At 52.9% G+C, this 19,595-nt stretch overlaps 7 protein-coding genes across 7 annotated transcripts; 4 read left to right on the top strand and 3 right to left on the bottom strand.

Annotated features, from left to right (window-relative positions):
• Nucleotides 1-482: 482 nt before the first annotated feature.
• On the bottom strand, nucleotides 483-1,585 carry RHO25_012085 (uncharacterized protein; the record flags this gene model as incomplete). The annotated part of the gene is made up of 2 exons (XM_023603490.2): nucleotides 483-1,177; nucleotides 1,387-1,585. 2 exons carry the CDS (start codon nucleotides 1,583-1,585, stop codon nucleotides 483-485), a joined length of 894 nt encoding a protein of 297 aa, XP_023454283.1.
• Nucleotides 1,586-1,807: 222 nt separating this feature from the next.
• Nucleotides 1,808-4,190, top strand: RHO25_012084 (uncharacterized protein; the record flags this gene model as incomplete). The annotated part of the gene is made up of 5 exons (XM_023603489.2): nucleotides 1,808-1,817; nucleotides 1,875-2,096; nucleotides 2,222-2,294; nucleotides 2,427-2,647; nucleotides 2,779-4,190. 5 exons carry the CDS (start codon nucleotides 1,808-1,810, stop codon nucleotides 4,188-4,190), a joined length of 1,938 nt encoding a protein of 645 aa, XP_023454284.2.
• Nucleotides 4,191-4,875: 685 nt separating this feature from the next.
• Nucleotides 4,876-8,399, top strand: RHO25_012083 (uncharacterized protein; the record flags this gene model as incomplete). The annotated part of the gene is made up of 7 exons (XM_023603488.2): nucleotides 4,876-5,124; nucleotides 5,182-5,447; nucleotides 5,502-5,739; nucleotides 5,798-6,197; nucleotides 6,248-7,278; nucleotides 7,335-8,017; nucleotides 8,075-8,399. The coding sequence occupies 7 exons, from the start codon at nucleotides 4,876-4,878 to the stop codon at nucleotides 8,397-8,399; spliced, it is 3,192 nt and encodes a 1,063-aa protein (XP_023454281.1).
• Nucleotides 8,400-9,819: 1,420 nt separating this feature from the next.
• On the top strand, nucleotides 9,820-11,096 carry RHO25_012082 (uncharacterized protein; the record flags this gene model as incomplete). Its single annotated transcript, XM_023603487.2, has 3 exons — nucleotides 9,820-9,906; nucleotides 10,010-10,318; nucleotides 10,419-11,096. The coding sequence occupies 3 exons, from the start codon at nucleotides 9,820-9,822 to the stop codon at nucleotides 11,094-11,096; spliced, it is 1,074 nt and encodes a 357-aa protein (XP_023454282.1).
• A 496-nt stretch (nucleotides 11,097-11,592) lies between these two features.
• RHO25_012081 (uncharacterized protein) lies at nucleotides 11,593-13,716 on the top strand (the record flags this gene model as incomplete). The annotated part of the gene is made up of 1 exon (XM_023603486.2): nucleotides 11,593-13,716. One exon carries the CDS (start codon nucleotides 11,593-11,595, stop codon nucleotides 13,714-13,716), a length of 2,124 nt encoding a protein of 707 aa, XP_023454279.1.
• Nucleotides 13,717-13,869: 153 nt separating this feature from the next.
• Nucleotides 13,870-15,918, bottom strand: RHO25_012080 (uncharacterized protein; the record flags this gene model as incomplete). The annotated part of the gene is made up of 2 exons (XM_023603485.2): nucleotides 13,870-15,802; nucleotides 15,863-15,918. 2 exons carry the CDS (start codon nucleotides 15,916-15,918, stop codon nucleotides 13,870-13,872), a joined length of 1,989 nt encoding a protein of 662 aa, XP_023454280.1.
• Nucleotides 15,919-16,212: 294 nt separating this feature from the next.
• On the bottom strand, nucleotides 16,213-18,594 carry RHO25_012079 (uncharacterized protein; the record flags this gene model as incomplete). The annotated part of the gene is made up of 9 exons (XM_023603484.2): nucleotides 16,213-16,259; nucleotides 16,307-16,532; nucleotides 16,604-16,693; nucleotides 16,747-16,916; nucleotides 16,969-17,037; nucleotides 17,112-17,156; nucleotides 17,215-17,463; nucleotides 17,692-18,339; nucleotides 18,549-18,594. 9 exons carry the CDS (start codon nucleotides 18,592-18,594, stop codon nucleotides 16,213-16,215), a joined length of 1,590 nt encoding a protein of 529 aa, XP_023454277.1.
• Between the last annotated feature and the right edge of the window lie 1,001 nt (nucleotides 18,595-19,595).

The raw sequence follows: 19,595 nt of genomic DNA, 5'->3' as shown, positions 1-19,595 counted from the left end.
AGTCGTTCGAGAGCGAGATGGCACAGACGGCTGGCTGGACAACAGCCAGGCCATACAGCACTCTCTGATATCCAATGTAGCCGAAGTCCAAATTCACGCCCCCGAGTCCAGAGGAGCGATTGGTACCTTCCATGTATAGAGCAAAAGTGAACGCCCCTGCAATGCCAAGCCTGGAAGGAAAAGTGGGCCCAAAGCTGAAGTGAAGTCTGGAAATCTGCAGCACGATTAATGCTACAACATCTCATTTCAAGGCCTAAAAGCCCAAAGCGATACTATACACGCTTTCGAATTGATATAAAAGAGACGAGATCCCTCCCTCCGGCCTGCACCCTTCTCTGTTACTCCAAGACCCATCGCGAGACACCTTGGAAGAAAACAGATACCCACTCCATATGCATTACATTTTTGCTTGTCGCTTGCTCTATGCTTTTCGTCGTTGTCGTACGTGAAAAGGAAATCGGGGTGTATCGTTGCACGTTTGCTCACGCTGTTGGCGTCCCTCCAGATGGTGCTGTCATCCCATTTTGTGTATTTGGTCGAGGCGAGGAAGCTGTTGGCCCTGCTGAGCGATTGTCCAGACCCTGCCATCCTGGGAATAGCTCTCGTAGAGTCTTGTATCTGTCTTCCAGCTGCGGCATGTGAGGAGGCGCAGTCATATGCGCTGGACCCGGAGGAGCTTTTGCTTGTTGGGCTGGGTCGGATTGCGCCTTGGGCATGAGGTATGCCAAATTTGCTTGTACTCGGCGTAGACATTGGATGTATTCTTCTGAGGCCATTGTGTCCGGTTTGCCCTGTTCTCGCGCCTGCTGGACTTGCTGTGGACTGATAGCACCACCTTTTCCCTCATTTTGCAGCTTGTTGACCTCTTGTAATAGTTCTACGTTGATGTCGAAGAGGATGTCTATTCGCTGCTGCTCGCGACTCTTCGCGCCGGGCGACTGCGGGGAGATGGGCGAGGGCGCGGCATTGCTGTTGTTGGCGCTGTTTGGAGTGTTCGGCAGAGGAGGTGCGGCCATCGGATAGGTTCGCGGTGTTGGGTGGTGGACGGGGCTATTGCCATTGGGCGGCTGGGGAGATGCGCTGTGTCTCAGGGATTGCTGCTGTTGGAAGGCCTGCTGTTGGGCGAGGCTTCGCGAATAAGGCGCTGGTGGCGCAGAAGTGAATTGGAAGGAAGACCCTGCACATCATCGCCAGCCGGTTAGCATGTGCTTACAGTGGTCTACGGCTTGCGCTCTGCTCGCGCGCGCCTGCTGTTCGGTCGTTGCCGCCGAGGCGCAGCCGCCGTGGTGAGAGGGCTTCGGCTTCCGCGCAGGGCAGCGCGTGGAGGTGCGAAAAACGGAGAGAGCCACGAGGCAGACAGTAACTGGCAGCGCATGCGGGACTCACCATTCTGCTGCATGCTCCCACCCGATCCGCCAGATGCTGCTCCCTGATACTGGCTCACGTTTCCGGGGCTAAAAGCTTGTGCGCTGTTCGTTTGTCCTTGCGTGACGCCAGCAGAGCCATCGAGGGCGGCGTAGGGATACGGGTTCAGCGCAGGATACGCCACGCGTCCAGGTGCATTGTACGCTAACTCGCTTGCCATGCTTCGGGAGATCGAATCAGATTATGCACTGATTGGCTTCGTTATTGCGCACCACCGGCCAGATTTGCAAAACACGCCAGATGCGATGCTGCGGCTGCGGCTCGTCGATCGTGGCCCTCGCCGAACCGGCATTAGGCCCTCCTAGCGCGGGATCCCTGCTTCATCCAAGCACAATTTATCGTCCGCTGGCGGCACCACTGTGCGGAGCCCCTCCATTCGGGCATGTCATCAGGTAAGAGGCAGATCGGCAATGCATCTATCCGCCGCTGACATTCGGCGCCGTGTGCAGGACGGGGCAGAGGCGGCGGCCGTGGCGCCTACTACCGCGCTCTCTACGGCGGAGGGCGGGGACGCGGCGGTGGCAGTCGAAACGAGAATCAAGGTTACGACCATCGCCCGACTCAGCATTCATCATCCCAGGCGCCAGACGACAGGAATGCTGGCAGCGGTGTGGAGAAAGACTGGCAGCAGCTGCAGAGCGATTTGCGAAGCATCGACTCTCAACAGTACGGTACGCTCACCTTTATCTGCGGATCTCCCATCTGCGCTCCACCACCTGGCCAAAAGTGGCTCACCCACCCCTCCTGTTCCAAGAGATCTCGTGCTGGCTCCCGCTGATATGACGGCGCATGTCAGGAGCTTACAAGCGGCTTTATGGCAAGTACCAGCATCACGATCCTGGATTTGTCTTGAGCTTTGATCACATACAGTAAGTGCAGAGAACTCACCCACCATTGAGTTTCGTCTCTTCTGCGGAGACTTGCAGCTTCCACGTGTCGATTTTCCACAATGCACGTGCAATAGCAGCTTCACGATACGTTCACTAATCATGTGTGTGTAGAGGCGACGCCTATGCTTCCCCTTCACGCGTGAGATCGATTGTGCCATGGCGGGCGACAGGATTTCCAAGCAACTATCTAGAGTCCGACGTGCGACGCATCGCCCTGTGCGATTTCGTGTCAAGAGTCGCTGGCACGATCATCCAAAATCGGCATCTTAACGACAATGTGAAAGGCTCAGGCGGAGGCTGGTCCGGGCCTAAAGGCGGAGCGTTCTCGATATGTACGTTGAAACCCCTACAACCTGCTCTTGAAAACCCTCGACGCCAGGAACATTGTGGTCATTGGCCTCGCTGCACTCACAGGTGGAATGCACTGGCGTGTCGCCAAAATTTTGCTGATCCTCTCCTGCAGGTATGCCTGGACAAGAGATCCTGCCTCGAACATCAGCAATTATCAACGGTAATGAGTCCATTGAGCTTCGATTCACAGTGTCTTTACCAGCAGCTGGCAGAACTATCCTAGGCCAGCAAGCGTGGCAGATACTCGGTGTCAACCTTGTGGACGTTGTAAAGCAATCGCTGTTGCTGGCGAGCTTGGACGCAAAGAAGCTGGCACAGCATATCCTCTCTGCTGAGGTCCAACAATCACTTCGGCTCCAGCTTCGGGATCGTGGCCTAGTGTCGTTTATCGCCAACGGCGCTATCCTTCCACGTTCGTCTGGCGCCGCACAGACACCCATGAAAGGTGCTTCTGTGGTGCCGTTCAAGTCTCCCAAGGAGCTCGAAACTACTCTCACAGCCTCCGATGGTACTGTGTATCACGGCATGGGCGTACCTCGAGGAATAACGCTTTTGACTGGCGGAGGCTTCCATGGCAAGTCAACATTGCTTGAGGCAATCGAATTAGGCATCTACAATCACGTTCCAGGCGATGGACGCGAGGCTGTAGTCACAGATGAGTGCAGCGTCAAGATCAGGGCTGAAGACGGCAGGTCAGTCTGCAAGACAGATATTAGCCCTTATATTTCTCAGCTGCCAGGCGGTAAAGACACAAGATTATTTACCAGTGAGGACGCCTCAGGTTCTACCTCAATGGCAGCGAATATCCAAGAAGCACTTGAAGCAGGCTGCAAGGCTCTGCTTATTGATGAAGATTCTTCTGCGACGAATCTTCTTGTGCGCGACCGCAGGATGGAGGCTCTCATTCGCAACGAACCGATAACACCATTGATCAGCAAGGCACGAGCCTTGTATGACCAGTACGGCGTATCGACAATCATTGTGATAGGCGGGCTGGGAGACTGGCTGTCAGTGGCAGACAATATCATTGCGATGGATGCATATCTGCCATCCTGCATCAATGTGCAAGTACAGGACGTGCTCCGCGAATACCCTACTGCCGTGACCGAAGACACTACCTACGGATCTATTCCCAAGCGTGCTTTCCGAATCGATCTTGAAGGCCTGCGCTCTCCCTACGCCTCACGCAAAAGGTTCATCACCATGAACTCACAGAGCAAGGATGCTGTAGACGATCCTTCTCGCGCTGAAAATGGAATCGACCTGAGTGGCCTAGACCAAATTGTCGAGATTGGGCAGTCGCGGCTGGTTGCCACCATCCTGCAGCAAAGCGCACAACTGACCAAGGGTGAGGCGCTGACCATAGCAGCTCTGCTCGACAGACTTGAAACGAGAACCGGTATCGACGCGCCAATATCGGCCGCGCTCGTTGGTGGCGACCAAGTGGCTGTTCGTCGGTTCGAGGTTGCAGCAGCTCTCTCTAGGCTCCGCGGATTGGCATTGCGAGTCGATCGAGCTCCCTGAGCAACGCACGTGAAACGTCAAACATCTTCGGTCAGTGTCCAACACTCTTGCAGAAGAGTGAGCCTCACTTGTTCTGAGCCTTCATGTGCATGGGATCAGTGATCTGCAGCCTCCATCTATGAAAAGCACGGACTGGAGGCAGCGGCACAAGCGAGAGCAGAACGCGCAATATGACACCTCAACGATCAGCCGTTGGTGACCGCTTGTCAAGCATTTCAGCAACCTAGCCAAGACACGTGCTCGAAGCATTCCAACAACACTGGACCCGAACATTGGCAAACACGGGAGATCGGCTCAGCTTGCGCATTGCGTGCGACAAACATTGGCGCCTTGCAGCACTTTTCAAACATGTCGTTCTCCAACAAATCAGTCACTGATAGGGCTATGTAGTCATTCTTCCCGCCGCGAAGTACACTCATGTGTGGGGATATACTGATATGATTATGGGGCATAGGGCAATTGCCAAGTCTAGACTGCAGCCAATGACGCATCAGTGTCATTCCAGTCGACACTCATTGGTTGAGCCAAGACCCGTCAACTCAATGGCTTTCACCAGCCAAGTCGGGTAGGAAAAACTTTTGTTTGCCTCTTGCGGCGCTCTATGATACATAAGGTAGGTCTCCTGTAGTCGGCGTAAGTTGGCCCATCTGCAATCTCCTCACTTTAACTGCAAGCGTCGATCACGATGGGACAAGATAAATCCCAGAATGAGGACATGCTTCCGGCCCAGGGCAATAAACCATTGTCCAGTCCGGCTCATGCTCTCACATTCGATGCTGTAATCGAGGAGCTCGGCGCACACCAAGACACAGGACTTTCAGCTTCGGAAGCGAAGCAACGACAAGAAACCTATGGCAACAATGATCTCGGCGATGGGCCTGGCGTCCAGCCAGGCAAGATTCTTATTCGGCAGGTCGCGAATGCGATGACTCTAGTATGAGTGTCACCTTTTCACTATGCGCGGTGAGACAGCTGATCCACTGTTCTGCAGGTGCTCATCCTGGCAATGGCTGTCAGTTTCGGTATTGGCAGCTACATCGAAGGTGGTGTCGTTGCAGCAGTGATCATCCTGAACATTGTCGTTGGGTTCTGGCAGGAGTTCAACGCGGAGAAGACGATGGCTTCTTTGAAGAGCTTGAGCTCCCCAACAGCCAGTGCTATTCGCGATAGTGACAATATCACGGTTCCCACTATCGAGATTGTACCAGGAGACATGGTCGAGTTGAAGACTGGAGACACGGTTCCCGCAGATATCAGGTTTGCGATGCATGCTTTCGATTGAAGTAGGAAATTCGACTAACATTCTGCTAGACTCATTGAAGCCGTCAACTTCGAGACCGACGAGGCCCTGCTCACCGGAGAATCGCTTCCTGTTCATAAAGAGCCTTCTCAGGTCTTCGACGATGAGACTGGCCCTGGTGACAGACTCAACATCGCTTACAGTTCATCGACCGTCACTAAAGGTCGCGCCCGCGGCGTTGTTTTCGCTACTGGATTGCACACTGAGATTGGCTCCATCGCTGCTGCTCTCCGAGCAACGAACAGCAAGGTACGAATAAATTGTCTTCTGCAGAATTTGCCTTACTTGCTCACTAATGCCGCCACAGGTTCGACCCGTCAAGCGAAATGATAAAGGAAAAGCTGGACCGCATAGATATGCGCAAGCTTGGAGTCTGACTACGACCGACGCCATTGGCCGCTTCCTCGGCGTCAATGTAGGAACTCCTCTCCAGAAGAAGTTGTCGCGTCTCGCGGTGCTCCTCTTCTGGATTGCTGTTGTATGTGCGATCATTGTCCTTGCAGCCAACGACTTCTCTAGCGAGCAAGAGGTCATCATCTACGCTGTCGCCACTGGTTTGAGTATGATTCCAGCCTCACTTGTCGTGGTCTTGACGATTACAATGGCTGCCGGAACCAAGCGAATGGTCGAGAGGCACGTCATTGTTCGCAATCTCAAGTCTCTGGAGGCACTTGGTGCGGTCACTGATATTTGCTCTGACAAGACTGGTATGTCAAAGTCCCAAGTACATTGTAGCCACAGACTGACACGTCTACAGGAACTCTGACCCAAGGCAAAATGATCACCAAGAAAGTCTACATTCCCGCATCTGGTGTCTACTCTGTCGAAGAATCCGGCGAACCATTCAATCCCGAAGTCGGCAAAGTAACTCTCGCGGATTCCAGCGACGGCTCCGACCCGGAAAAGAGTACTTCAGAACCCTCTGAACTGGTCGGAAAATCCCCTCATCTCGAAAAATTCCTCGATGTCGCTGCATTGGCGAACTTGTCCCACGTCACCAAAAGCAAAGATGACGATAAGTGGCATGCGAGAGGAGACCCTACAGAAATCGCCATCAACGTATTCGCTTCGCGTTTCGGCTGGAATAGGACGAAGATGACCACGGGTGATTCTGCTCAATGGAAGTCTTTGCTAGAATTCCCTTTCGACTCTGATGTCAAGAAAATGTCTGTCATCCTCGCGGATAACAAGACACAGAAGAAGCACGTCTTCACCAAAGGTGCAGTGGAAAGGATCTTGCAGCACTGTTCGCACTTCCATCAGACTAATGAAGGCGACGCTACTGAAATGACTGATGAACATCGTCAAGGTGTTCTGGACAAGATGGAGGAGTTCGCTACGTATGGTTTGCGAGTCCTGGCTTTGGCCAGTCGAGCTGCTCCCGAGGATCTGGATTACGACCAGGAAATCGATCGGAACAAAATCGAAATTGGACTTACTTTCCGTGGTCTTGTAGGTATTTACGACCCTCCTCGAGCGGAATCCGCTGGTGCTGTGAGAGAGTGTCGGGGAGCTGGTATTGAGGTGCACATGTTGACTGGAGACCATCCTGAGACGGCGAGAGCTATTGCCATTGAAGTCGGGATTTTGCCATCGAAGAAGCGTATGGATAACCTACCGAAGGATGTGGCTCAGTCTCTTGTCATGACTGCAAGCGCGTTTGATAAATTGTCCGAGGAAGAGATTGATGCATTGCCGCAGCTGCCTCTGGTTGTGGCGAGATGCGCGCCGAGCACGAAGGTCCGCATGATTGAAGCTCTACACAGACGGAAGAAGTTTGCTGCTATGGTGAGTCTACGAGATCAATGGAGAGCTATTCCCACCTTACTAACAATAATTCCCAGACCGGTGACGGCGTCAACGACTCCCCCTCCCTCAAACGCGCAGACGTCGGAATCGCCATGGGCCAAGCAGGTTCCGACGTGGCCAAAGACGCATCCGACATCGTTCTCACCGACGACAACTTCGCCTCCATCGTCAACGCCGTCGAAGAAGGCCGAAGAATGTTCGATAATATCCAAAAGTTCATCCTCCATCTTTTAGCTGAGAACATCGCTCAAGCTTGCACTCTCCTCATCGGTCTGGCTTTCAAGGACTCCCGTGGACTATCCGTCTTCCCATTGGCACCAGTCGAAATCATCTGGGTCATCATGATCACTTCCGGTATGCCGGACATGGGTCTGGGATTCGAGCGCGCTGTCCCTGGAATTATGAGACGTCCGCCACAGTCGCTGAAGCGTGGAGTTTTCACGCTTGAGATTATGGTCGATATGCTGGTTTACGGGCTCTGGGTCGCTACTCTGTGTCTTGGAGCTTTCAGCTTGGTTGTGTTTGGCTTCGGTGACGGCGACCTTGGCGAGAATTGCAATGATGCGTACTCCGAGCGATGCGATACTGTTTATCGTGGACGAGCTACGTGTTTTGCATGTTTGACTTGGTTTGCGTTGTTTTTGGCTTGGGAGCTGGTCGATATGCGACGCAGTTTCTTTAGGATGCAGCCGGGGAGTAAGAAGTACTTTACACAATGGTATGCTTGCACAGGTGATAGCTGGGGTTGAAAACATTTGCTGACTTGAACGAACAGGTGGTATGATGTCCGACGCAACAAGTTCCTGTTCTGGGCTATTTTGATCGGCTTCGTCACGATCTTCCCGACGCTGTACATCCCAGTGATCAACACTGTGGTCTTCAAGCACGTTGGTATTACTTGGGAATGGGGAGTGGTGTTCATTTCGGCATTGCTGTTCTTCCTTGGCATCGAGTTGTGGAAGTTCTGCAAGCGTGTGTACTTCCGAAGGGTGGCGCAGAAGCAGGCTCGTCTGCGAAATGACACTTTCGATGAGGACGAGTCTGATCCAGAGAAGGCCGAGGGTGATGTCTCTGGCGACGAGAGGGTGAGCAAGCAATAACGCCAACGGGCGTGACTTACGAAAAATACATGTACAGTCATGGGCATAGAGCACAAGAGAGCACATAATCTGAGCACCTTTTTCCCATCCTCTGATCAGCGCTGTATGCGACTGAACGATGACCGCCCTCAACAACACAACGCCCCGATGTTGTGCAACTCTCCGGGTCTGGTCCTGCAGGGAAGTCGTGAGCCCCTAAGATCATGTTGATAGCAGTCACTTGACTCCAGACCAAGTCGGGCTCCTGCAGCAAGGCGGTTCTGGGCAGTAGGCCTCACGTTTGACAACCGCAGTCCAACGCCACGAAGCCAGGATCTTCATGCTACAGCATACGCTAGAAGACACGTAGAAGGCGTAGCGAGTTAGGTATCTGTAGATCGTGACCATTGAGCGGCCTCTCGGCACTGGTTTTATCTCTGAACGAGCGAATGACTGAAGTGCCTCACTCGTGAACTGTGGCTGCAAATAGCTCCGCGTGGCGACAACGAATGATCGTTCGTTGCGGAAGCGAAAAGCTTCACGATGAGCCTTGCAGAAGAGCGCACGTGTGATGTCTGCAGGATCAGCTGCGCCTCGCAATCGGCACAGTCGCGCCGTAGAACAAATGAAGTGAACGTCGAAGGATTTCGATGCCTGAGGCGCGAGCAGCGAAAGTGTGTCATCTCGATGCCAGTTCGTGATCCTGGGCGCCAACCGGGCCGAGAAGATGGGCAGACAATGCCGATATCCGTACAAAGGGAGATCCCATGACTGCGCTTTGTCTGCCTGCAGCAGTTCCGCGGTAGAATGTCTCTCAGAGTTCGAGCGCACATCTGCAGACACGAATAGAAGGACGTGAGTTGTCAGTATCCAGTCCGGCGCTTGCAATTGAGTTGGTTGCTCTGCTGCGCCAGGCTGCATTCCAGTCTTCTCCGCGCCGCATAGCAGCATAACAACGTTCGAAATCTGTACTTGGCGAGGTCCAGGTAGTCGCTGCAGCCGCACAAGACGAGGATGATTTCATTGCATGCCGCCAAGTCAGTCAATGGGTGCAGAGGTTCGGCGTGAGTGGTGTGGTGGATGCATCTCCGTGGGTGGTGCGCTCTAGCTCCGCATCGTGGCCGTCATCATGGCGCTAGGATGCCAAAAGCTTAGCTGGTGAATGAGCTTCCAATTAGGCTTAGCGCCAGTCGGACATGTGAGCGAAGGAAGAGGCGATGAAGCAGCTGCGGTTGTCCCAAGGTCTTGTGTTCTTTCTCTTGCCGTCCTGACGCCTGTATATAATACCGTGACGCGTCCGCTCTTTGTGCTAGTTCACATCAGTCGCCCCACAGATTTGTGATCGCAGAACGAGCATAAATCGAAGCGCAAAGAATATCCCGGGATACACTATTCGCTATCCGATAGCTTCAGTGACTTCACGGCAACAACAACCATCAACATGAACGGCGATTCGGACATCAACAGCAAGGCGCCTATCAACGGCAGCAACGGCAGCTCTCGCCAGGCTCCAGATCCGCTTGTCAAGGTAAGCGATATGTTTGCGCAAGCAATACTGCGATCAATCCGCACCATGCGACAGCGGCATACCACTTCGCGATTGGATCCGTAGACACTAACAGTCTGAGTAGGTTCAGCCACCTCGACGAGAAGACCTGCAGCCTTCGTACGCCCAAGTCATCAAGCCAGATACCGAAGATGCTTCGCAACACGGCTGGTACGGCAGCATGGTCAACACACTTGGTTCCCTCGTCGGTACACTCGGTGCGATCCCATGCTGCATAGTTTGCCCCAACCCATACAAGCCAGTCGCGCAAGGAAACGTTGGCTTGGTCACCAAGTTCGGCCGATTCGCAAGAGCAGTGGATCCAGGTCTTGTCAAGATCAACCCACTGTCGGAGAGTTTGATCCAGGTGGATGTCAAGATACAGATTGTGGAGGTATGTCTCGTCTGGACACTTCCTTTGTGGCCAACGCAGTCAATGCGTTGGTTCAACCGACCGCTTCGAGATTTTGGACAATGATGCTAATGTCGAACAGGTACCAAAGCAGGTCTGCATGACCAAGGACAATGTCAACCTCACCCTCACTTCCGTCATCTACTACAGAATCACCAGCCCACACAAAGCCGCCTTCGGAATCTCCAACTTGCGTACCGCCCTTGTCGAGCGAACGCAAACCACCCTCCGCCATGTTCTCGGTGCTCGAGTCCTGCAAGATGTCATCGAACGCCGGGAGGAAATCGCGCAGTCCATCCGAGAGATCATCGATGAGACCGCCACTGGCTGGGGAGCTGAGGTCGAGTCTATGCTGATCAAGGACATCATCTTCAGTCAAGAACTCCAGGACAGCTTGTCCATGGCAGCACAGAGCAAGCGTACTGGTGAAGCCAAGGTCATCAGCGCTCGCGCCGAAGTCGAGAGTGCTAAGCTTATGCGTCAAGCTGCCGACATCTTGTCCAGCGCTCCAGCTATGCAAATCCGGTACCTCGAAGCTATGCAGGCGATGGCGAAGACTGCCAACAGCAAGGTCATCTTCCTGCCCGCTCAGAACCAGACTGTGCAATCGCAGCTAGCTCAGGCCGATGCGGTGGGCGAAGGTCCCAGCAGCTATCGAGACTACGGTACCACGAACACTCACGCCAACAGCAACGAATTCGCCGGCAACACTCAGGGCTTTCAGAACGCAGTGAACGCACGCGTTGTGGAGAACATGTGAGGAGTCTCACCAGAACGGAACGATGAAGGCTTTCAGAGTCAAATTGAGACTTAGTCGAGATAGGCAGAGTACTGGAATGATGGCTATTGTAATGATTACGAATTGATACCCAGGCAGTCTGATATAATGTAGTTTCTTTAGAACGTTTCAGCTCTCACTACAAATCCCTGTGACAGCATTTAAGAGTAGACGTAGTGACTGCTGAACAATCGCCTACACAAATGAACGTGGACCAATGTCGATCGTAACCACAGCGTAAATTCTCGTGAAACCGACGGGCCAGAGCAATAGTCCTTATAATTCTCTTCTCATCCATCTATATTCCTAGCTCGGGGCTGTGTATTGAAACTCAAGCTACAGAAATGCGATTCAGCTTCACATGACAGCGCGAGGCCTTGGCAGTCTTGCTTTCCCGATCCGGAAGTTGCGACAACAAACAACGGAGGAAGTCTCGCTTCAACACTAACATCACGACGACATCCTCGCAACCGCCAAAATGGCGCGGCAGAACCAGCCCACCTATGACTTCCTGTCGGGCGATCAGGAACAACGGCATCCTTTACGCGAAACCATGAAGCAATCCACTGTGACGCGACCGGACATCAACAACGAGGATCTCCGCGCACAGTTGCGGACTGTGCAATATGAGCTGGACTCGATTAAACAGGAACGCGAACTGCACGATCTACATCAGCAACAGGAGCTGCGTGAGGCGCAGAGTCGAGCAGAAGCAGACTTCAAACGAGCGCAAGCTGCAGAGAGCGCTGCCAATGTCGCGACGAAGAAGCTTGATGCGCTGGTACGAGAGACACAGGAAGAACGAGACAGGCATGCGAACGAGAAATTGCAGCTAGAGAAGAAGGCTCGTGGGTTGCAAGACGACAATCGAGCCCTACGCGACGATCTCGAAGAGGCGAAAGCAGACCTTGAAGGAGCTGGGAGGCAGAGCCAATATGCGTACAGTGAGCTGGAACAAAAATACAATACGCTGTCAGCGTCGGTCGAGGATATACAGCAGGATTTGAGTAGTAAGGTATCGGCTCTGCAGAGTGTCCAGCAGAAACTCGTGCGGAAAGAGACAGAAGTTGGAGAGCTGGAGAATGAGGTGCTGCGGTTGAAGGCACAGACTGGCGATTCAGATACGCTCGCAGTGATCAAGAAAGAGTTGACAGAACAAGTCACATACATCAAGAAGTTGGAGCAGACCAATCGAGAGCAATTGTCCGAGCTTAAGCAGTATCGCAAGACGTCGAAGAGCATTGAGGTTGTCGAAGAGGAGAAGCGGGCGCTAGAAGCAAAGGTGCGCATGATGGAGGACCTCCGCAAAGAGCTTGCAGAGGCGCAACTACAGAAGCGCATTCTCGAGGACGAAAAGTCCAGCTGGACAAGCTACTTGGAGGCTGAAGCCGCCGAGGGCGAGGACCTGCGATACGAGACACCAGAACAAATGGCAAAGGCTTTCTTGCAGGAAAGGCTGGAGAGACTGGAGCTATTGAACAAGCTGGGGTCGATACAGCCTGAGCTGAATGTCAAGGATGAGAACATTCAGGCATTGCAGAACGAGAAAGCACGTCTGCAGAGCGAGCTGGAGGAAGCTCGAAATACTGCTGCCAATGGATCTGTAGCGACAGGTGGCGACGCTAAAGCCAAGGCACGTCTCGAACGACAGAAGAATCTGTTGACTAAAGAGGTCGAGTACCTGCGAGCACAGATGAAGACGTTTGAAGCAGAAGAGGCAGAGTTCAGCCCTGAACAGGTTGACGAAGCACGGTCGAAGCGAATCCACGAGCTGGAAGAGGCTCTCGATCAGTATCGGTCGGAGGTCCAGACACTGCAAAATGAGATCTCGAAAGTGGAGAAAGCGCCTGCAGCGCCACCACAAACGCCTAAGAAGCGCTCTCGAGAAGAAGATGAAGCCTCAGACGAGCGTCTCGGAGAACTGCAGCGCAAGATTCGCACGCTACAAGCAGAGTTGGAGAAGCTGCAAAAGCGCAACAACTTACTCGAAGCTGAGCTCAAGGCCAGCAACTCTCAAGTCAAGTCATTGAAAGCATCGTCCAAGACCCGCGTATTGGAGTTCCGCAACAACCCAACAGCAGAGGTCGAAGCGATCAAGATGTCCACAATCAACACACTGCATGATGAGAATGCTTCATTACTGGCACAGCTAGAAGGACAACCAAATGGCACCAAAGTGGTCCCAGTCTCCTCACTTGAGAACATCCGCCTCCAGCTAGAAGACACCAAAACGCAGATGAAGAAAATGGAGAAGAAAGACATGCGACTTCGTCAAATCTACTCTGCCAAAGCTCTCGAGTTCCGCGAAGCAGTCTGTTCAATATTAGGCTGGAAGCTCGATTTCATGCCGAATGGTAGAGTGAAGTGCACATCGATCTTATATCCCACCCAATTCTGCGATGGCGAAGAGGTGGAGAACAGTATTGTGTTTGATGGCGAGAATGGTACGATGAAGGTCAGTGGTGGGCCACAAAGTGTTTTCGCAGGCGAGATCAAAGAAATGATTGAGTTCTGGGTCGAAGGGAGGAAAGAGATTCCTTGCTTCCTGGCTGCTCTGACGTTGGAGTTTTATGATAAGACTACGAGGGCGTTGAAGATGTGAGAGGGTCTGTACAGCTTGTATGAAGAGAAGAGACGACAGGTGGTATTCGTGACGAGCGAGAGAATGATACCCAGAATCGAAGTTCCAGAGGACTCGAACAGTCTTCCTTTCACCTTTCACCTTGCCAAGATTCACATACTACTAATTCTTCTTCTACAACTTCGCCTCCACCCTCTCATCCTCCACAACAGCAGCCAACATCCCCTCCGCAACATCCTCATCATCCTCCGCCTCCGTCACCCACGTCACAATCCCTGCCTTATGACTCCTCACTTCAATTTCCATTTTCATCTGCTTAATCACACAAATTGCTTCATCTTTTTTCACGGTATCCCCAGCATCTACCAAAACTTCAACTAATTTCCCTGAAAGCGGGATTATTATGTGTGATGGATTTGATGCCGAGCCGTAGGGGTGGTTGGAACTCATTGCGGCGCCGGAAGCTGAGGTTGAGTTTAGGGTTATGGTGAAAGGGAGGGGTTCTTTTGAGTCGGGTGTGGTGTAGAGGATTTCGGCGGAGAGGGCGGAGGGGAAGTCGTTTTTGAGGATTTTGGTTAGGTGGAGGTGGTGGGGTTGTTGTTTCTGTTGTTGGGTTCTGGCTGCTGAGTCTTGGGGTTGGATGTCTATTGTCCAGGCGTCGTCTTTGCGGAAGGTGGTGGCGCCGCCGCTGTTTGCGGTTGCTTGGGCTGTGGTGGTGCCGGATGATTGTTGCACGAGGCCGTGGAAAGGATTGGTAGGATTTTGTAATTTCTTGCTTGTGGCGAGGAGTTCTTCGTGGTGGGATTCTAGCCATGTGGTGTCGCATTCGCCATTTTCGAAGGCCGGATGGGAAACGATTGCTCGCAGCAGGGCGAGATTAGTTTGGATGCCGTTAATGTAAGTGTCTTGTAGTGCTCGCCTGGCTTTACTGACTGCATCTGGCCATGTTCGGGCTGTTATGATGATTTTTGCAACCACGCTGTCGAAATCGGAGCTCACGATTGCTGATGCACCCGGAACCAGAGCTGTGTCGACTCGTGTGCCAACGCCAGATGGCAGGTTGAAGGATGAAATCTTGCCAATGCTCAGCGAATAGTTCTTCTCTGGGTCCTCAGCTGTCACTCGTAGCTGTATCGAATGCTGTTTCGGTGGTTGTAGTGGATCCTGAGCCAGATCGTCCAGCCCAGCCTGCGCAAACGAAGCTCCTTGCGCCAATCTCAATTGTGCCTTCACAATATCAATCGAGCAAATCGACTCAGTAATCGTATGCTCAACCTGCAACCTGGGATTAATCTCCAAAAAGAAATACTCCCTCGTCTTCGGATTCAACAAAAACTCAAACGTCCCCAAACTCGCATACTTCACTTTCTTCGCAATCCTCACCGCAGCCTCAATAACCGGCTTCACAACTTCCCTATCCTCACACATCGAAGGCGCCAACTCCACAATCTTCTGATACCTCCTCTGAATCGAACATTCCCTCTCCCATAAATGTCTCACACCCCCCTTCCCATCCCCCACAATCTGCACCTCCACATGTCGAAACCCATCAACAGCAGCTTTCTCAGCAAAAACTTGCTTACTCGGACTCTCCTCAATAGCCCTCCTCACCAAACCCTCCAAATCTTCCGCTTTCCTCACCAATCGAATCCCTCTCCCGCCACCACCATCTACAGCTTTAATCATAATCGGCAAACCATTTTTCTCAGCAAAAACCCTCACATCCGCAACTTTCCCCGTCGGATTCGTAAAAGCTGGTAAGACAGGCACATCACATTCCTCAGCCAACTGTCTCGCTCGTAATTTATCTCCCGTGCGATCGAGATTTTCGGCTCCGGGTCCTACGACCATGACATCAATTTCTGCCATTCGAGCCGCGAGGTCTGGAGATTCAGATAAGAAACCATAGCCTGGATGTACGGCGTCGATTTTATGTTCTTGGACGATGGAGAGGAGGTCTTCGATGCTCATGTATGAAGCTGGGGATTTGAGTTTGATGGCGTGAGAGGCATTGTAGGTGTGTAAGGCGTCGTTTTCGGTGTAGACAGAGTAGGTTTCGAGGTTGAGTTCTCGGCATGAGGAGAGGATTCGTGCTGCGATTTCGCCTCTGGAAGGAGGTTGTTAGTTGGTGTTGTCTTGGCGGGAGATGAGATGAGGTGTGGCAGACCTGTTGGCGACGAGAATCTTTTTGACGGGACGAGGTTCTATTGTTCCGGGCGCCATGTTGCAATCGTTTTCTGCTGAACTATTCGGAATAATCAATTATCACGTCAAATGATCGAGGCGTTTGCAATGGCTGTTGGTGATGAGGTGAAGTGCCTCGGCTCTCGAGATGTGGAGACGGAGCTGTTGGCTCAGGCACGACTCAGCTACTGGAGAAGCAACACTGCGTTCATAAAGCGTATGCTACAACGTATATCGCGTCCTACCGCTGGGTGCACCGTATCTGTCCAATAACACTGAGTACTGTCTGCCTTGATCCTCGTTTTCTCGCAGCCAGCACATCGTCCGCATGGTTCAAAAGAAACTATTCTTCCCACCAGATGACTCCTGTTTCTGTTGGCCTGCGAGCTGTCAGTGCAGCTCTATGCAATGTATTTTCTTCATGTACCTTCTTGTGCATCTTCTTCGACAGCCTCCTCCTTTGGCTGTCTGTTCTTGCCACTCACACCCTCCCAGATGCCACTTCCGAGATTTCCTAAACCTTTGCCGACACCGCCAACGACAGACGTGCCTGTTCCGATGACATCGCCTTTGCCTAGTTTTCCAACTCCTTCTCCTAAGCCTCCAGTGATGCCAGATACGGTGCCACCGACGCCCTTCGTGACTCCTTCGACCTGAGTAAAGAGTGTCAGTTGGTGCGTCACATTTGGGATATTGGTGCATTATTGGAGAACGCTGAGCTTACAGTGCCTCCTGCTCGACCCGGAACGTAGCCACCAGCAGTCTTTCCAACGCCACTGACAGTCTTATCAACGCCGGATCCGACCCCGCCGACCTGCAACGAAATTAGCATGACATGAGAGTTCGGATCCTGCATGGCGAACTTACCGTCTTGCCAACGCCACCCGTGGCCCCAGCAGCGGTTTTGCTCACATCATAATTGCCTATGCCTGAAGCTGTATCGCCGACTGTCTTGCCAAGACCGGAAGCGGTGCCTGATACAGTCTTTCCGATGCCAGCAGTTGTACTCTGCGCAGCGTTGCCAATTGGGCCGCCGACTGTCATAAGAGTCAGTACACGACGTTCTCGATCGAGGATTATTGCGCTTACGTGTTGCGTTGACACCCTTCCCGAGTCCAGAGACTGTAGCATCCGCTCCAGTACCCACACCTGATACGGCTAAATCGAAGAGCAAAGGTCAGCTGTGTCCACCTGCATTGTCATACCTGACTGAGTGCATGACGAGAACTTACTTGCGCCGACTCCTTGACCCACGCCTGATACAGTCTTGCCAGTACCTATCACAAGTCATTAGTGACATGGCTCTGAGGACGAACCTAGGATGGGTTGAGCTACCTTTGGCAATGCCTGCACCGACACCTTTGATATCTCTGTTCCCGATCGCCTTTCCGGTGTTGGTCGCAGTGTCCGCCAGGTTACCAACTGCAGAGTCTGTGGTGTTCTTGACGTTCTTGACAGCGTCAGTGCCGATTTTGCCAACATTGGTGGTGGCATCCGTTGCCGTCTGAGTTGCTCCGGCACCGGCTTTGTTGACCTTCTTCGTCACCGGCGCGGTGCGGCCACCAGACGCTTTATCGAGAGTGCCTGCGAGCAGGCGATCAGCATCTCATACAGCAAGAGCATCTGTGGCGCAATGAATTCAAGGTCAACGCGATCTGATTTGCAATTTGCGAGGCTTGGGCTTGCTGCAATTTTCTGCCGCTGATTTCCAACGAGCGACCAGCCAGGCAGGTAACATTTGCTCTATCATGCTCGAATCTGCGCCGCTGAAATCCATGCGCGCTGGAACATCGTCTTGAGCTGAAGACGTACCTGTAGTCGCACCAACTCCTTTGTTTGCAATGCCGCCAACATTCCCGACTGTCTTTCCTGCTGTGTTCGCGACTGCCTCTGTGCCTTTTTGAGCTGTTCCTGTGACTGCTGATGTCGTCTTCTGCGCTCTATTTGGTGCTGCCTTGGGCGCACTGCTAGTCGCTGATGCCACGGTGTTCTTGGCCGAGCTGACGGGCTTCTTGGTCTGGGGCAAGACCTGAGGAGGTATTGGCTTCCTTCGCGCCGCGTTCTGTACAGCTCCTGTTCCCTCTTGAGCCCCAGCACTTGCCTGACTCTGCACCTTCGAGGGCTGAGCCTTGGGCGGGACAGGCTTCTTGACAGGCGTAGCTTTGGCTGGTGCAGACTTGACAGGCGTTGAACCGCCATTGGTCGCCGTCACAGGCTTCTTGACCGGTGTAGAGCCTGTGCCAACTGAGGACTTCTTTACAGGTACCGGCGAAGCTTTGACTGGGGTGGATTTCGATGGAGTTGTTGTGGAAGGCTGAGAAGGCAGCTTTTTGGGAGGCGACTTGACTGGTGTGGTCGTGGACGAAGTACTAGGCTTAGAAGGCAGCTTCTTCGGAGGCGCCTTGGAGGGAACCTTCTTTGGGGGATCATTGTCTACCATGCTGATTTTGGACATGCCATCTTGAGCTGCCGCGTTAGCATGTACTATGTTTAACAAGCTCCAGCTTCTTATCAAGTACACAATTCCCGTTCTACATGTCTGGCTTCTGCGCGCACTCATGGGTCGCATCCAGAGCACGTACTCAAATAGTAATAGCCCAGCGCCGCAGCTCCAGTCGCGACAGGCACGACGCGCCAGAGGTATCCGCCGTAGCCTTGGGAGGACGTACCTTCGAGCTCGGCTTGCTGCTGCTTCAACGTATTGACTTTCGACATGATGCTGTAGCTCTCCGACGATATGGTGAAGCAAGAAACCTTGAGAAATAGGATGCAAAGAGAGAGGATATCCACCGTATCCAAGTTATGTCAAAGGCATAGCAATGGCCGGCCCTACCTGCATTATGAGGCGCCAGCTCTCCTCGTTACACGACATCCGCCATGACAGCATAAAGGAGCAGACGCTTCACACGTCATTGTGCTCCAGAAATTGATGGAGGTGTGATGAACCGGCTTGTGAAGTGTGGCGCATGAAGAGTTCCAGGAATGCGCGTGCAGCGTGTCCAGGTTTTCATCCCTGCTCGTCGTGCATCTTGACTCTGCCGAGGGTCCACCTCGTGTCACAGCAGGGCAGCCACTTCTTTCTTGATGTGTTCCTGCCGATGGTATATGACACGGTGCCTTGTTGGGTGCAGCGACATGCGCAAGACGAAAATGCGGCGAGGGAGGAAGTTGTTTTGCTCTGGAACCAGCCAGGAAGGTTGGAACCGCGGTCTTGGCAGATTGGTGGTGTCCAAAGTCTCGCTCTCGCTTGATACCACGCTCAACGACACACAGATCTTGCCATTATCGGCGCAGGACGGTCAAACTGGCCACGCTTCTGCTCTGCTGGTCGCAACAGCGAGGCACAGACGGTTCTGCTGTGTTCTCCTTCCGGCAGAACTTCGTTCAAGCGCGCGACTTTCAGCGCCTGAGGTATCCGAATCACACTTCAGTTGCTCTTGTCCGCGTCCTTTTGGCATCGTATTGGGCCTCCCATTCATCGTGAACATGGCCCGTGTGTGTGACTGTTTCGACTCGCACTCGACAGCATCGCGCAATCTCTCATGCGAAGAACATGAGCAAGAGTGGTGCTTGCATCACGGAAGCTCCGTGATTCAGACTGACTTCATGGACAGCTTGGTGACAACAGCGACAACTGCAGAAGCTAACACGAGTTTTACGACGGAATTCCCTCGAACATAAGCCAAGAATTATTGCCTATACCATTCGCCGAAAGA

The sequence above is a fragment of the Cercospora beticola genome, chromosome 8 (genome assembly GCF_033473495.1).
Source record: "Cercospora beticola chromosome 8, complete sequence".
In the NCBI taxonomy this organism is placed as follows: Eukaryota; Fungi; Ascomycota; class Dothideomycetes; order Mycosphaerellales; family Mycosphaerellaceae; genus Cercospora; species Cercospora beticola.
The sequence above is the reverse complement of the archived record's forward strand: the minus strand, read 5'-3'. Positions and strand labels throughout refer to the sequence as shown.